The sequence below is a fragment of the Eubalaena glacialis genome, chromosome 1 (genome assembly GCF_028564815.1).
Source record: "Eubalaena glacialis isolate mEubGla1 chromosome 1, mEubGla1.1.hap2.+ XY, whole genome shotgun sequence".
Classification (NCBI taxonomy): Eukaryota; Metazoa; Chordata; class Mammalia; order Artiodactyla; family Balaenidae; genus Eubalaena; species Eubalaena glacialis.
In genome coordinates this window covers 65,193,125-65,209,299 of record NC_083716.1, presented here as the reverse complement: position 1 = coordinate 65,209,299, position 16,175 = coordinate 65,193,125, and the positions used below count along the sequence as shown (strand labels likewise).

General features: G+C 48.9%; 1 protein-coding gene across 2 annotated transcripts in view; it reads left to right on the top strand.

Moving 5' to 3' along the window:
- TSPAN15 (tetraspanin 15) overlaps positions 1-16,175 on the top strand; it is a 62,705-nt gene that overhangs the window by 29,251 nt on the left and 17,279 nt on the right. For both annotated transcript variants that reach the window (XM_061181425.1, XM_061181422.1), the window contains exons 2-3: positions 13,033-13,218; positions 14,490-14,564. In XM_061181425.1, coding sequence (XP_061037408.1) covers positions 13,033-13,218; positions 14,490-14,564 — 261 coding nt within the window. The remainder of the gene's footprint in view (positions 1-13,032; positions 13,219-14,489; positions 14,565-16,175) is intronic.

Here is a 16,175-nt window from a genome sequence, read left to right as displayed (position 1 = left end):
AGTTACCAGTTGTTAACATTTTGTTTTTTAACATCTCTCTCCCTTAATCTCTCTTTCTTCCCCCGAGCCCTTCTCTCTCAATAAATACAACACTTTTTTTTTTTTTCTGTAGCCGTTGTGGCCTCACCCTTACATACCCCAGCATCCAGCTTTCCGAAAAGGGTGTTCTCCCACAGGCTGCCGTTGTCCATCTGAAAACAAATCACCATTAAACAGAGCATCATCTATGCTGTCCATATCCAGATTTCACCAGTTGTTTCCCAAATGTCCTTTGTAGTGGATATTTTATCCAATCAAGGTCCATCCATTGTTTTCACTGTGACATGGCTCTTTCATCTCCTCTAACCTAGACTATCCTCACTGCTTTTGATTCCTTTGAAGCCTCCAGGCCTTTGATCTGCAGAACATCAGCGTTCTGGATTTGCTTTATGGTTTCCTTGTAATTAGGTTCAGGCCACACATTTCCTGCACCAACGCTGTGTGGGGAGGCGGTGAGGGGGTACAGGAGGCCACCTTAGGAGGCACGTGATGCCCAGCCTCCCGGCTGCTGACCATGCCAAGCTTGACCGCCAACCCTCTCCATTGCAAGCCTGCATTTCCCTATGATAACAAATGTGTAAACCGTGGATGACAGTTGGGGCTGTGTGCATATTCTGTTTGGTAAAACAACTTTTGAAAGCAAATCTGAGCATGTGACTCCCTGCTTAAATTATTTCAGTGATTTTCCTAATTTCAACTTCAAAATATATCCAGTCTGCCTGCTTCTTGCTACCCTCACCTGATCCAGGCCACTCTCACCTAGGATCTAGGTTACTGCAGTAGATTCCTGACCATTCCACCTCCATGCCTCCATCCCCCAGTTCTCAGCACAGCAGTGAGAGTAACTCATTTAAAAATCAAAGTCATATCAGATCACTCCTCTGCAAACTTGTAGTGCCTTCCACTCAGAGCAAAAGTCAGAGTCCCCTCAATAGCTTCAAAGGGTCCACCTGCTCTGCAGCCCACACCCCTGCCCTCTCACCTCCTCCCCTCCACTCTCACCCCATCAGGCTGTAGCAGCTGTTCCTTGAACACATGGGCACATTCCAGGGTCTTGGAAGCTGCTTGGATGTTCGGCCGTGTATCCACGTGGATGCTACAGAGCCACGCTCACCCCTCCCCACTGCAAGTCTTCACTCCAGTGTCACTTTCCCTGGCTGTGCTATTTAAAATGACAGCCCCCTCTACCAGCCTCCCTGGCCTCCTTTTCTGTTTTTGTCTTCATAGCACTTATAACCAAGACATACCGTATACTTTTCTTATTTATTTGTTTCTCCCCAACTAGAACGTGAGCTCCACCAAAGCTGACACTTTTGTATTTGGTTGGTTCACTGCTAGCTGGGCCCCACTCACCACCCCGCAGCCCGTTCCTAACAGCTGCTCCCAAAGTGTGCTCCAGGGATCCTTGGAGGGGGGGACTCTTTTGAGGTGTCTGTGAAGTCAAAACCATTTTCATGATAATACTAGGATACTATTTGCTTTCCTGCTCTCATTCTGTCAGGAGTGCCCAAGGGAGTATTTCAGGGGCTCGTGATGGTGATGTGGCAGCAAACTGAGTGAGGAGCAGCTTCAAGAATCCACCAGTTTGGGACTTCCCTGGTGGCGCAGTAGTTGAGAGTCCGCCTGCCAATGCAGGGGACACGGGTTCGAGCCCTGATCCGGGAAGATCCCACATGCCATGGAGCAACGAACGAAGCCCGTGCACCACAACTACTGAGCCTGCGCTCTAGAGCCCATGAGCCACAACTGCTGAGCCCGTGTGCCACAGCTACTGAAGCCTGCATGCCTACAGCCCGTGCTCTGCAACAAGAGAAGCCACCACAATGAGAAGCCCACACACCGCAACGAAGAGTATCCCCTGCTCACAGCAACTAGAGAAAGCCCATGCACAGCAACAAAGACCCAAAGCAGACAAAAAAATAAATAAATAAAATAAATTTAAGAATCCACCAGTTCTTCTCATCAGCCAGATATTAACATTTGCAAAAATGTAAAGCCCATGCCACTCTTCCCCCTCAATTTTTTGGGGAAAATTTTTAACAAAAAATATTTATGTTAACATGTAAATCTATTATTGTTATTTCTAAATGAGTTAATAAATATTTAAAATATGTCTTAATTTCTTATGTAGTAAATAATTGATATAATCCCCCAAAACAAAAACTCTAGGGTCCTCAAAAGTTTTTAAGAGTGAAAAGGAATCCTGAGACCAAAAACTTGGAGAACCACTGGCTTACACAACCTCTCAGTAAAGAGATGTCGAATGAATGAATGAACTTTTTGGTTTAACCTGAGAGACCTCGCCTTGGTGGTCTGGCTTCTGCAAGCTTCCCTGGCCTCCTCCCCTCCCCCATCTGCCTGTCCTTGGCTCTAGCTATGCTGACCTGCTGTCCCCATGGCACCTTCATGGGCATCTGAGACCCCTTGTCCATTTCAGAAATTCTTACTTATCCATTACGTGCATCAAATGGACTCAGTTCAAACTCACCTCCTCCAGGAAGCCTTCCTTGCCCATGATTTAGCGTTTCCTATTCTCTAGTGCCTCTGCACAATTACCTCTACCCCAGTGTTTCCCCAACTCCACTGCATTTGTTGGTGTGCAGGTGTGTCTTACCAGACTGAGCTTCTTGAGGGCAGGAACTAGGTCTTACCTTTTTATTCCCAGTGCCTGGTACATACTAGGCACTTACTAAATATATGCTGAATCAGTGAGTGTTGCCTTAGAATTCAGAATAGGGACTCTCTTTCCCCTGATTTATCCTTGGACCAAAGTGCCTCTAAAGGGGAAATGGTTTCTGGCATCTGATTTGAGTCTTGAAATGTCAGGGTTACAACAGTACTGCATCTTTACTGGGAAAGGAGAAGTAACATTTATTGAGCACCTGCTGGGTGCCAGGAACTTTTGCATGGTATCTTGCTTCAGGGGCATTGTGGTTCATTAGGCCACTGTGAACCGGCTTGGGCTGTAACCACTTTCCATATGGCTTCTGTGGGGAGAATGTGGTCTGGGAGCTAAGCTAAACTTCCTGTGAACTTTTGGGACTAATGCATTTGCATCATGTATGCAGACTGTGAAGTTGTTGAGATCAGAGATGGTATGGTATATGTGTTGCTGGGTCCTGCCACCACGCCCTGCATGCAGTGGGTAGTAAATACCCGGAATGATCTGTTCAGTGGGCATAGTTAGTATTGTAAATAGCAGTAGCAGTGAGGGCTTCCCATGGGTGATTTCATAGGTGATCACAAGTGGAGAAAGATCTCTATAGCTGGGGTGATCCAGGAAGGCTTTCCAGGGGAGGAGGCTTTGAACTGAGCTTTGGGGGATGGGCATTAGCCTCTTTCAGCTTTGTTATTTCCAAAAAACAGTTGGTCTCCTTCCCACGGCTGCTGTGGGAGGCTGGGAGGTGTGTGCCTTGATCAGGGCAGAAAGGGCATCTCTGTCCCCTGTAGGACCTTTCTCATGCAGGAGTGTGACGTCTCCTGGCCAGGTGGGAAAGCAGGGGTAGACCCATGGAGAAGGACTCAGTAGAGGAGAGGACTTTGGACCACCCACGGTCTGCTCATGGCCAGGGTTCTAACAAGGGCTGTCTGGGCATGAGTTGCCATGGGCTCCCGGAGCAGTGAAGGGATGCTAGGGCTTGTGGCCAAACATCTCCCTTTTGGAGCAGGGAAATTGAGTCCCAGAGAGGGGAAGGGAGACTTACCCAAAGTTGCATGGGAGTTAGCGACAGAGCTGGGATTAAAGTTCAGGGCTCCCCTCTCATCCTCCCCGCCCCCCCCCCCCCGCCCCGCCCCGCAGTTCTCCTTCCAGTGTGTCATGCTGCCTCCTTTTCCCTTTTGCCCTTTGACCTCTTTGGAGTCTCGAGCCTTTGGAGTGGGGGCAATTTATATTCTTTGTCATGCCGGGCATTGACACTTGTGGTCTGATTGCCTCCTCTGCCTTCCAGCCTTCGTTCAGGGACAAAGGGCTCTGTTCAGATGTGGGATTTTGTGCAAAGAATGAACCAAGGGCCATATATATATATATATATATAGCAATTCGATTTATTTTTTCTTAGCTATAAAACTACATCTAACATTAAAAACAAGAAACATACAACAGTAAGCTCTGTCATTGCCAAAACTGTGTGGAGACAGCCCTTAGTTTATATCTGCCCAGCGCAGCCAGGTGTCCCCCGGGGAAAAGGCAGCCCTGGCTGTGGGGCCTCACTGCCTTCTGCACCTGCGGCTGGAATTTCCTGCATCTCCCCCCGCACCCCCCATGTCTACTCCCCAAACTCCTGTTCCCTTCTGTGCAGCTCCCTTCTTTATTGTGGCTTCTCTCAGCAGCCCGGAGGGTCAGGGAGAGTTGAGATCATGGGGGACTCCACCTTCCTGCCCCCTTCCCTGAAATTCCTCTTGCCGCCACTTTGGAAGGAATGGGGGATGCCTGGCCCAGTTCCTGGTGGGCAGCTGAGGGTTTTGAAAGGCTGCTGGGACCTGAACTGGAGGCTGTCTAGGACAAAGCCCCCTTGTCACCTCTGTGAGCCTGTGTCTGCTTTTAGAGGGTCTGAGGGAAGGGGAGACCTGGGCCATCTTACTCACTCCCGCCCGTGGCCTGCAGCTCTGAGCAAGGGAGCCTTAGCCAGCCCGGCTAGAGAAAGAAGGGAGGGGAGACCAGCAGTGGTTTGGCACAGGGTGTACTGCTGAGTGTACCCCAGCAAGGGGCGCCCTACCTGGGCTGAGATCTGGGAAGATAATCACCCAGGCAGCGTGGGAAAACAGCCCTGGGAGGTGGGCTCTGACTCTCTTGGTTCAGACACATGGAAGGTGGAGAGAAGGAAAGGGGTCCAGAGACAGAAGGGAAAAGAAAACCAGGGAGAAGAGTGTGTTGGGTGGAGGTGATATGCTCTTGACTCTCCTTTGCCCCTTGGCTGTTTCTGTGGTTTTCAGATTAACCAGATAAGTCATCTTATCCTTAAGCCTCAGAGGGCTCTACTCTGGAATGGCATCACTAGTTTCTTCTTTGGGCTCATAGGCATCTGAAGCAATAGCATTTCTCAGATTCATTCCTCCGACAGATCTATCAGGCCAGTCCCTGTGCTGACGGAGTGTCCAGTAGTGTGAAGTCAAACTCCTGTGCATCCTCCAAGGCTCAGTTCTAGTGGGCCTGCTCTGATTTCCCAGGAGGAAGTGACTGCCAGGCCTCTTGTCTCAGAAGATTTTTACCACTTGTTTGTTACACCACTCCCTATTTGCCTGCCCCTAAACTCTTCCTAAAGAGAGTCCAGGGGCTTCCCTGGTGGCGCAGTGGTTGAGAATCTGCCTGCCAATGCAGGGGACACGGGTTCGAGCCCTGGTCTGGGAAGATCCCACATGCCGCGGAGCAACTGGGCCCGTGAGCCACAATTACTGAGCCTGCGCGTCTGGAGCCTGTGCTCCGCAACAAGAGAGGCCGCGACAGTGAGAGGCCGGCGCACCGCGATGAAGAGTGGCCCCCACTCGCCGCAACTAGAGAAAGCCCTTGCACAGAAATGAAGACCCAACACAGCCAAAAATAATAAATAAATAAATAAATAAAATTTAAAGATACAAAGTTATTTGTAAATGTTGTCTGGAGCAGTTGCTCCAAGTGTTTAAAAAGAAGAAGAAGAAGAAAAAAAAGAGTCCAGGCTCTGTCAACTCTTACCCACAGTGTTTCATATGTTTGTGCTGGTTTGTGATTAGAAATTCCACTCTGCCCCAGCTGGGTTGAGTAGCTGGGGCTTGCAAACCTCCCAGCTTAGCTCTTTCACAGCCTGGAATGAGCTGTGTGCATGTGGGAGTCTTTTTTTTTTTTTTTTTTTTTCCAGCTGTAGGAATGTGGACGATCATCTAGTGAGAGAGAAAGTGACAAGGCAGACCTCTAAAAAACTTCACAATATAGAGCACAGACAACATGTGGGAGTCTTTTATTTTTATTTTTTAATTTAATTTTTATTTTAATTTGGGAATATAGTTGATTTACAAAGTTGTGTTAGTTTCAGGTGTATGGCAAAGTGATTCAGCTATACATATACATATATCCATTCTTTTTCAGATTTTTTTTCTATTATAGGTTATTACAGAATATTGAGTAGAGCTCTGTGCACTATACAGTAAGTCCTTGTTGATTATCTATTTTGTATATAGTAATGTGTGTATGTTAATCCCAAACTCCTAATTTATCGTGTGGGAGTCTTTTAAATCAAGTGTTTGTAACTGTTGGTGACAGGAGGGTAGCAAAACAGACTGGTGTATCCACTTTGCTTCTTAGAGAGATTTGTTTTCCAAAGGCCATGTTTCCCACCCTGGGCCTAGCTGGAGGGGCAACCTGGGAAAGACCTCCACAAGTCTCTCCCCAGATCTGCCTAGACAGCCACAGAAAGGCTTGAGGGAGGTGGAGAGCACTGTTATTAGAGAGGTCATAATAAAGGTGATGTAAATAAAGAAGGAATAAATCATGCTTTTGGGCAGGAAGACCTGATAAAGATGTCGATTCTCCCCGAAGGGATCTATAGATTCAATGCGGTTCTAGTTAAACCTTAGCAGGTTTTTTCATGGAACTTGTTGCAATGATTCTAAAATATCTACACAAGAGTCAAGGTCTAAGAATATCCAGGACACTTCTGAAGAAGACAGGAAGGAGGGATGTGGCCTAGCAGATGCCATGGTGTGTTATAAAACTGTAGTCACTACACTAGGGAGGTTCGTTTCGGGACTGAGTGACCGATGGGAGAGTCAGTGTGTGACAGCAGAGTCATAGCACATCAGCGAGGACAGGAGGACTGGTTAATATGTGGTGCTTCTTACGTTCCAAACAAAAGCAGACTGTCAAAGGATGTCATGGACCAAGTGTTGCAGTTAACCAAGTTCTCTGCATTGATGTCCAGTTTTTTAAAAAGAAAGAAGTCCAGGGTCAAGGCAGAGTTGACAGCAGAGTATCAGTGACAAAGACCAGAGGCTGGCTTTTTTGCTGGCAGTAGGAGGCAGTCTCTGCTGTTTGCTGCAGGGCTGGCTTTCCTTTGGGGTTGGGAGGAACCCCTTTCCTCAAGCACAGGCTGCCTGGACTTAGTGCTGGGGTCCAGGGGCCCAGAGCTTAGAATACTGCCTTGTAGTCCTGGAGGTGGGTCTGGCACCTTCCCAGGAGACAGAATAGGCCCTATATCAGTTTGGGTTGGGGGCGCTGGATCTGGTGTGTCCTGCTTTCCTTAGGGGCAAGAGGGATGGGATAATAGGAACTGAGCTTTCTTGGGGAAAGTGGGAAAAGAGGTTGCTTTCTCCTGAATGAAGTCAGTGAGTATGAATTGAACTTCCTCTAGCTAGTGGCGGGATGGTTAGGGCACCTGACTCTTTAATAAGGGTGGTCTGTACTATCAGAAAGGAGCAAGGTGAGAATGGTAAGGGGCAGCGTCCAATGAGAGCTGCTCTGGAGCTGTGCTGTCCAATACGGTGGCCACCAGCTACACGTGATCAAATCTAAACTACTTTAAATGAAGTAAAATTAAAAATTCAGCTCCCCAGGCACACAAGCCACATTTCAAGAGCTTACTAGCCACACATGGCTAGTGGCTACCATATTGGACGTTACTGTCATCACAGAACATTCTCTTGGGAGCACTGCTCTGCTATTGGCACCTTTGTATTTTGCAGAGACATTTCAGACCAGTTATCTCCCGGATCTAAGTGAAAGGCCCATCTGGTAGCCTTAGTGGCAGGCCAGACAGGTTTTGCCCACACATCCTGGCTCTGCCTCTCGTTAAGTTTTGTGACTCTTAGCCTCACTGAGACTGGTCTGTAAAATGTGATTGGCTGTTTCTTAGATGTGCAAGGATGTGTGATGGTCAAGGGAGATCATGCTGGTATAGCACTTTGCAGGATGCTGGCACAGCATAATCACTCTGTACCTGGCGGCAGGCTTTACTATTTTACAGGTGAAAGGTGAGGGTCAAAGAGGCGAAGTGACATGGCCAAGGGCACCGAACTAATAAATGAAGGTCCAGAATGCCAACTCCCATCTCTTATCCTGCCTCTACTGCTCCTTCCAGCCCTAATCTGTGCATGAGAGAAGCTGATACAGAGTGTGCTGAGTAGGAGGTGGCTATCTGCAGGGTGGGCTCAGCCTAGGGCCAGGCAGGTTCGTCCTGGGGCAGAAGAGCTGATGGATGTGAAGCCCGGCGTTTCTTGACCGGATGCAGGGGACCTGCTAGCCCCATCTTATTTAAAATCTCTCTCAGGCCTTGGAGTTTAGCTACTCCTCACATCCTTTCAAGCTCAAAACTCAGAAAAGTGCTTTGTTTGGGCCACACAGAACCCTGGAGTCTTGAGTGACCCATGAGATGGTTTCAGAGTGAAGCAGTTCTTGGGGCCTTCCAGGAAACACTGGCTCCTCCAGGAAGCCCACCTTGATTGTCTGATGTTTCCTTTCTCCCTTTCAGTTTTGTTCAAATTCCCAGAGCCTTCCCCATGGGAGGGATTGCAGCATGCTTCCTGTAGACCTGAGGTTCTTCCTCTTTTTTCGTGACAGGAACATTTCAGTTAAAGGCTAATGAAAGTAAATATTGACTTTTTTCTCCATCCCCAGTTCAAAGACCCCTGAATTCCATCCATCAGGCCATAGAGATCATTTCTAGCCTCTTAATCTCCCCTCCTCCAGACTTAGCCCATTGTCTAGTCTTGGGACCCCTTGTGACCCCCAGGGTCTGGAACACAATAGGTGCCTGGCATGTGCCTTTGTGGGTAAAAATAGGCCTTGCAGGTCCCCTCCGAAGTACAGACCTGCCCCAGCTGGGGGTAAGCCAGCTGAGACCAGATGCTTCCTGAAGGAGGGGACGACGCAGGTGCTGGAATGCCTCACACGGCCTCCTGCTTCCCAGCAGCTGCGTGAAGCTGGGCCTCAGCCTGCAGAGGAAGAAGCCGGTTCCAGGCTGCAGAGCTCAGAGGGGACCTTTGGGCCTGGTTCACAATGGGCGACAGGGCTCCCATGCAGCCTGTTGAAGATGCCATGTGGCTTGCAAAGTCTGGGGCTCTGGTCCTGGCCCGTGGGCTACCAGCAGCATGTTCTTTGCCTCTTTGGCCCCAAATGGGCATGGCCGTGTGCCCCTCATCCCTAGCCATGTTTAGCTGAAGCTGTCCTGCTTGACAAATGGGCCATTTACTTCCTGCGCTGGAGCTGGAGTGGCTGGCCCCCGAAGAGAGACTATAATTAGCAGAGAAGAGTGGATGGGATTGCACGCTAGCATCAACAGTTAATTTTATACTCACATGGAAACATAAACTGATGTCCTTGGAGATGTAAATATCATTTGGAAATCTTGAAGTGCCTGGGAAGGGTATGCCGGCCTCTCCCTGTGCCTACTGCCCCTGGAACCCTTGAACGAGGAGCCCGGATCAGCGTGTGCTGTGTGCCAAGCTGCCTTGGGGACTGCCTGCTGGCCGCTGGGAGGGCTGGACCAGGAGACACGAGCCTGTGATGGCTCAGTACACAGTGGTGCGGGAGTCCAGAGGTTTGGGTCTGCGTTTGCCACAGTAGCTTTCCTATGGCTTTAGTGGTCTGGAAATGTTGCAAGGCTGACTAGCAAGGAAAATGTGATCTTTTGTAACAGGAGGGAGATCAGACCAAAGGAAATTTTGTTTCCTCCCGGCAAGGCTGTTCTGGAGTGTCCAGGGAGCTTATAAAAATAGAAGAAGCCACTGACTGCCTTTACAAAGAGGGCTGGGGTCAATTCTGCTCAGAATGGAGGCCAATGACAGCTTTGGTGTTTTGGAGATGGTTTACAGTACTTTAATCCAAAAGCATAGCCTCAAGCGGGAAGGAGGGAGGGGGACAGGCTAGGGCACTGGGAAGATGTCAGGGCCTGTGTCCATCCTGCCCAAGAAGAGCTTTTTTTTTTTTTACAACAGGAAACATAGAACTCTCAAAAGTATATGGAATCAATCCTGAAAATATTAAGATGTTATCTTGTTGGTTCAGTGACAACCTGAGAATCGTACTTTCCACCAAGATAGAGGGTAAAGCCCCACCTCTGTTGCCCCCATGGCCTTGCATATTGGCTGCACTCCTGCCTGGGCTCTGAAGATGTCACCTCTTTGTGGGGTTCTTCTTTAACCGTCATCCCCAGCTCCGGGGTGGAAGGATCTCTGGGCTCTGTGTCTGGTTCAGGGTTAGGGTTGAGTGGGTGATTGAGTGAGTGATTTCTTGTAATTGCACTAATTCGGAAGGGGAGAATTTGGCTCTCTAAAGCTGCTTGCCCTTGTTCTCAGGGGACCCACAGGGCTTAGGCCAGCCTTGAACAATGATTTCACCATGTTCTGGGTTTTGGAGCATGAACTGACCAAATAACTCTGGTTAATCTTTCTCTATCAAAGGTAGATTTTATTTCCTGTGGTCCCCATTTTCCTATAGAGGGCTGTGTGTGTGTGTGTGTGTGTGTGTGTGTGTGTGTGTATCCTGTCTTATAAATTTAAAAATTTACCCAACTGGGTAATTTGGATGACATCATTTCACCCATGGTTTTCCTGATATGGCCAACTTGTTAAGTGGCTCACGGCCAAGTTTGTCAATGCCTTTCGCACCTTTTGGCCCATGTGTGTTGGGAAGGCATTCCTTCTAGACCAGGGGAGTGGGTCTCAGTAGTCCCAGATTATCCTTTCAAACTAAGGGGAATGGCACTTAGCTGTGAAATACAGCAGAACCCTGGACCCGAGGGAGATGGCTTCCCAGTAATCCTCTGTTACCCAGTGTTTCTAAGTAAGGTTGGTCTGTTTGACTTTTGGCATCCCCGCCACTTGTCAAAGCTTAGGAGAAGCAGGCACTTCCCTTTACCCAGGACAGTCTTGGTGCTCTTTAGAAGGCAGTCAAGGAGATCTACTTTGAGGGCACATTGTAGCCAATTTAAGGTGGGGGTTAGACCAGGAGTAACTCGAGGAGCCGACACCTCCTCAGTGTTCCGCATGTTGACTCTAGGGTAGCTGTGCTCATGGCACATCTGGCCCACATCTTGTCTGTATTATCCCTCATTTCCTTTACTCAGACCTTTGCTGACAGCACCATGGCTTCCAGCTCCTCTCCCACACTGCCTTCTGCTCTGTGAAGTCCAGCGTATCTGCTCTCGGGAATGTGTGGCCCGGAAAGTCAGAATCCTTGGACGGGAAGGAGGCTGGGTAGACAGCGGCAGACTCAAACCCAAGGGGATCTGTTGGGAAGCCTGGCTTGCATCCATTCGACAGACATTGATTGTAAATGCCTGTTGTACTTCCTAAATGTCAGGACTGTTCTGGGTGCTGGCGATGCCCGAAATGGTCGAAAATCCCTCCTAGCATGGAGCTTATGTTCTTGTGGGGAAGACAAACAATTAAAAAATAAAACAAAAAATGTAGTATGTTAAATACTTGCAATTACAAAGGAAAAACATAAAACAGGAAAATGGGATCGGGAGTTTCAAGGAGAGGGATTTTCTACATTTAAACAAGATGACCCCAAAGGCCTCACTGAGCAGGTAACAATTGAGCAAAGATGGGAAGGAGGTGAGGGAGGGAGCCATAGAGCCATATGGAGATCAGGAGGAAGAGCATTCCAGGCAGTGGGAACAGCCTGTGCAAAGGCCCTGGGGTGGCACACTTCGTGTGTTTGACCAGCGGTGAGGAGCCCCATGCAGTTAAAGCAGAGTGAGGAAGTGGGGGGAGTGACAAGTGAGCTCAGACAGGCTGTGTAGGCTGTGATTAGGGTTGTGGCTTTTACTCTTGGCGCATAGAGTACCAGCCTGCCCTGATTAGGTTTTGCCTGTCACTCTGGTGTGGAGAACGGGGTGAAGGGGGCCAGTTAGAACACTATTGCGGATCCCAGTGCAATGTGGCAGTGCAGCCACAGACTCATCTGAGGGTTCGGGGTGATGTCAGCTGATAAGTCTCCCTGAAGATTTAGTATGAGAGTTTTCAGGCTGAGAGCAAAAAAAGGGGTCCCCCAAGGGCTTTTTTTTGCCCGGTTTTTTCTGATGGGTTGTTACAGTGGTCACCTTTCCACCGTTAGGAAAGTTGATGATGAAGAATTCCCCGGAAAAGCTCTCCTGCTCCAATTTTCGGCCTTCCCGATAGTCTTTCTGAAGATAAATTCCATGTTTATGGTGCTGAGTGAAATGCCCATCTCCCTGAGCAGTTCTGAAATTTCCCTTGGTGACCTGCCTGTGTAATACGCATCCCAGGGGCCCCAGGCTTTCAGACTTAACAGTGTTTCCAGTTTCCTTATCTCACAAAAGCCTTGCAAAAACCTGTGGGGTGAGCAGGGCAGAAATGATAAACTTCAGCCATTTTTCAGATGAGAACACAGACTCATGTGGTCCAATGCCTGTCCGACGCCCAGGGTTAGCAAGTGGCACAGCTGGGACTCGAACCCAGGTTCTCTGACCCTCTAGCCAGTGGCATTTTCCCTGACTCGCCAGTACCTTCTTCTAAAGCAGCATTTCCAAATAGGGTCTGTATTAGTTTGCTAGGGCTGCTATAACAAAGTGCCACAGACTGGGTGGCTTAAACAACAGAGATTTGTTGTCTTGCAGTTCTGGAGGCCAGAAGTCCAAGACGAAGGTGTGGGCAGAGTTGGTTTTCTCTGAGGCCTCTCTCTTTGGATTTGTAGATGGCTGTCTTCTCCCTGTGTCTTCACATGGTCTTCTCTCTGTGTGTGTCTGTGTCCTAATCTCCTCTTCTTCTAAGGACAACATTTGTATTGGATTAAGGCCTAGTCATAAGACCTCATTTTAACGTAATTACCTCTTTAAAGCCTCAGTCTCCAAGTACAGTCCCATTCTGAGGTACTGGGGGTTAGGGCTTCAGCATGTGAATTTGGGGGGACACAGTTCAGCCCATAACAGGTTCCCGCACGTCCAGTCCCCTGAGGTGAGCCCCTCTAACGGCTGACACCACAGCCCTCGGACGAGCCCTTTGTAGGAAAATCATACGACTGCCAGTCTTTCTCCTCTCTCACTCCTTGCTTTCTTGCTGCAGCTGATCGGGGGCCTGGTCCTGTCAGTGGGGGTCTATGCAGAGGTCGAGAGGCAGAAATACAAAACCCTGGAAAGTGCCTTTCTGGCCCCGGCCATCATCCTCATCCTCCTGGGGGTTGTCATGTTCATCGTGTCCTTCATCGGCGTGCTGGCTTCCCTTCGCGACAACCTGTGCCTTCTCCAAGCGGTGAGTCCGCCCCACGCACCCCTCAGCCGCTGGTGGTGGTGGGGTCCTTGGCGTCCCCAGGAGAGCTGGGGAGAGCACCCCTGGGCCCTTGGGTATCCCAGTTATTCAGTCCTTGCCTCAAACCAGCTCTTTTAGAGGGTTTCCTGGGTCAGCCTGTCTGTGCACGTTGGCCCAAGAGTGCCCAGCCTCCTCCACTTCTGCGTAGAAAGGCTGATTTGAATACTGTTCTTCTTACTTAAACCCTGTGTTGGTCTGGACTGTTGATTGGAGGTGGGAGAAAGCACACTCAAATGAGAGCAAGCAAACCCAAGAAAAGTTGTTGTTGGTGAGTCAGTAGCTCACGTAACCAGCAGGCCCATACTGGGTCAGGGGTTTAGACGCCACCCTCGGGCTCTCTCTCTTGCCACCTCCCAGCTGGACGCCCGATGCTGTTCTCAGGCTCTCTTTGCAGTGGTGGCCAGCAGCCTCAGGCCAACAGTCCTTATGGTTCTTGATTCCGGGGAATCTTTCCTGGTAACTCTGGCCAAGGTCCTAGGACTCTGATGGGCCTGCTTGTCCAAGTGCCTGCCCTGGGGTCAGGGGGGGTCAACCCCCCTTCCCCCCTTACTGGCGGGAGATGGATGGCTCCCCAGAGTGGGGGGTGCCGGGCAGGAGGATCTGTTTTCTCTGCATCCACGTGTGTGTTTGACCTCATTGTCCCCTTCACACGGGAAGCCCCTAAAAGCCCCTATGAGGATAGTCTCGGTGCTGCCTGAGCCTGGAAGTTATTGACATCAGTTTGGACAATGCCTGTTTCTGTGATAAAGGGGGGTGTATCCTCTAAGCCTCAGGCATCCCCTCACCCACCCTGGGGGTCTGGGAAGCCACTGTGGAGAGCCTCTGCAGGCAGAGCTGGAAATGCTGCCCAGCCTGCCCATCGAGCCAGGCCTGTCCCCTCTGGGTCAGCCAGAGCGAGGACCAGCTCTGCTTGTGGTGGGGGGTGGGTGGAGGGGATCGTGTTTCTCCACCTAGACCCTGCTGAGGACCCCGGGGACAAACCTTGATAACAGTCTGGCTGGGACAGCTGAGTCACTCTTCCTGACCACTAGCTCCAGCGACAGGCTTTCCCGGGAATGTCTGTCCACATCCTGTGTCCTCACAGGAGGAAGGGGCGAAAGGCCCAGGAGCCGATACGAGCTCCGAGAGAGATGATTCTCCTTATTGCGCTTGACCTCGGAGCAGATGGCACTTCTCCTTCCCCTCTAGGTGAATCTCTGAATTTTGTTTTCCAGTTTATGTACATCCTTGGGATTTGCCTCATAATCGAGCTTATTGGTGGCGTGGTGGCCTTGATCTTCCGGAACCAGGTGGGCCTCTGGTGCATTTATTAGCCATGTGTATGCTAGTCACCCACTGTGTGTGTGCCCAGGGCTGCAAACTGGGGGTGCAGCAGAGAGCTGGGCAGATAATCCCTCGTGGAACATCCATTGGGCTGGGGCGACGGGCACTGAACAGGTAAACCGGAGAACAAGAAAACAAAACAGGCTGATAGCAGAGTGCCTGGGGTGGAGGTGGGGAGGATGCTGCTGAAAAGGAGCCAACCAGCTAAGGCTCAGAGGGAACAGAGGTCCAGGCGGAGGGAGCCACTGAGGCAGAGGGGAGCTTGGCGGGTTTGTGCACAGTGTGGAGGCCGCTTGGCTGAAACAGGTGAGTGATGGGGAGCGGGTAGAAGGTGAAGTTGGAAGGGCTGGCCAGGGCAGATCAGGTAGGGCCTTGGATTTTTGTTTTAAAGGCAGTAGGAAGCCTTTGGAGAGTTTTATGCTGGGAAGTGATGTGATCTGATTCACATTTTACTTGCTGCTGAATGGAGAGTAGACAGTAGGGAGACCAGCTGGGTGGGCCTTAACCACAGGCATGTCTACACCCTTGGAATCCAGGGGTCTTCTTCCTGTTTTATGATGGAAGGGGAGATTCCCATCATATTGATGGAGTCATTGAGGCACAGAGAGGTTAAGAAGCCCTCCTAAGAGTGCACAGGAAGATGGAGGCAGCTCAGGGATGCTTTCCAATCTTTTTTTCAGTTCTTTTTTTCTCCCCTGCCCCAGCTTTATGGGGAATAATTGACAAATAAAATTGTGATATATTTAAACTGTACAGTGTGATGATTTGATATATGTATACATTGTGAAAGGATTACCACAATCAAGTTAATTAATACATCCATCACCTCAAATAGTTAACTTTTTTTTTTTTGGTGAGAATACTTAAGATCTGTTCCCTTAGCAAATTTCAAATGTATAATACAGTATTATTAACTATAGTCAGCATGCTGTACATTAGATCCTCAGAGCTTATTCATCTTATAACTGGAAGTTTGTACCATTGACCAACATCTCCGTATTTTGCCCACCTCCTATCCTCTGGCAACCACTTTTCTACTCGCTGGTTCTATGAGTTTGACTTTTTTTTTTTTTTTTTTTTTTTTAGACTCCACATATAAGTGACTCCATATAGTGTTTGTCTTTCTGTCTGACTTATTTCACCTAGTATAACACCCTCGAGGTTCACCCATGTTGTCACAAGTGGCAGGTTTTCCTTCTTTTTTTATGGCTGAATAATATTCCATTATATATACATTTTATACATATATATATATACACACACACACACACACACACACACACACACAATGGAGAATATATGTATATATATCTACATATCTGTATCTCTCTCTATATATGTATATATCTCACATCTTTATCCATTCATCTGGCAACAGACTCTTAGGTTGTTTCCATATCTTGGCAATTGTGAATCATACTGCAATGAACATGAGAGTTCTTTTCCTGGCAGATAACTCTTTGAGATAGTAATTTCATTTCCTTTGGATATATACCTGCAAGTGGGATTGTACCACATATGGTAGTTCTATTTTTAATTTTTTGAGGAATCATCATACTGTTTTCCATAATGATTGT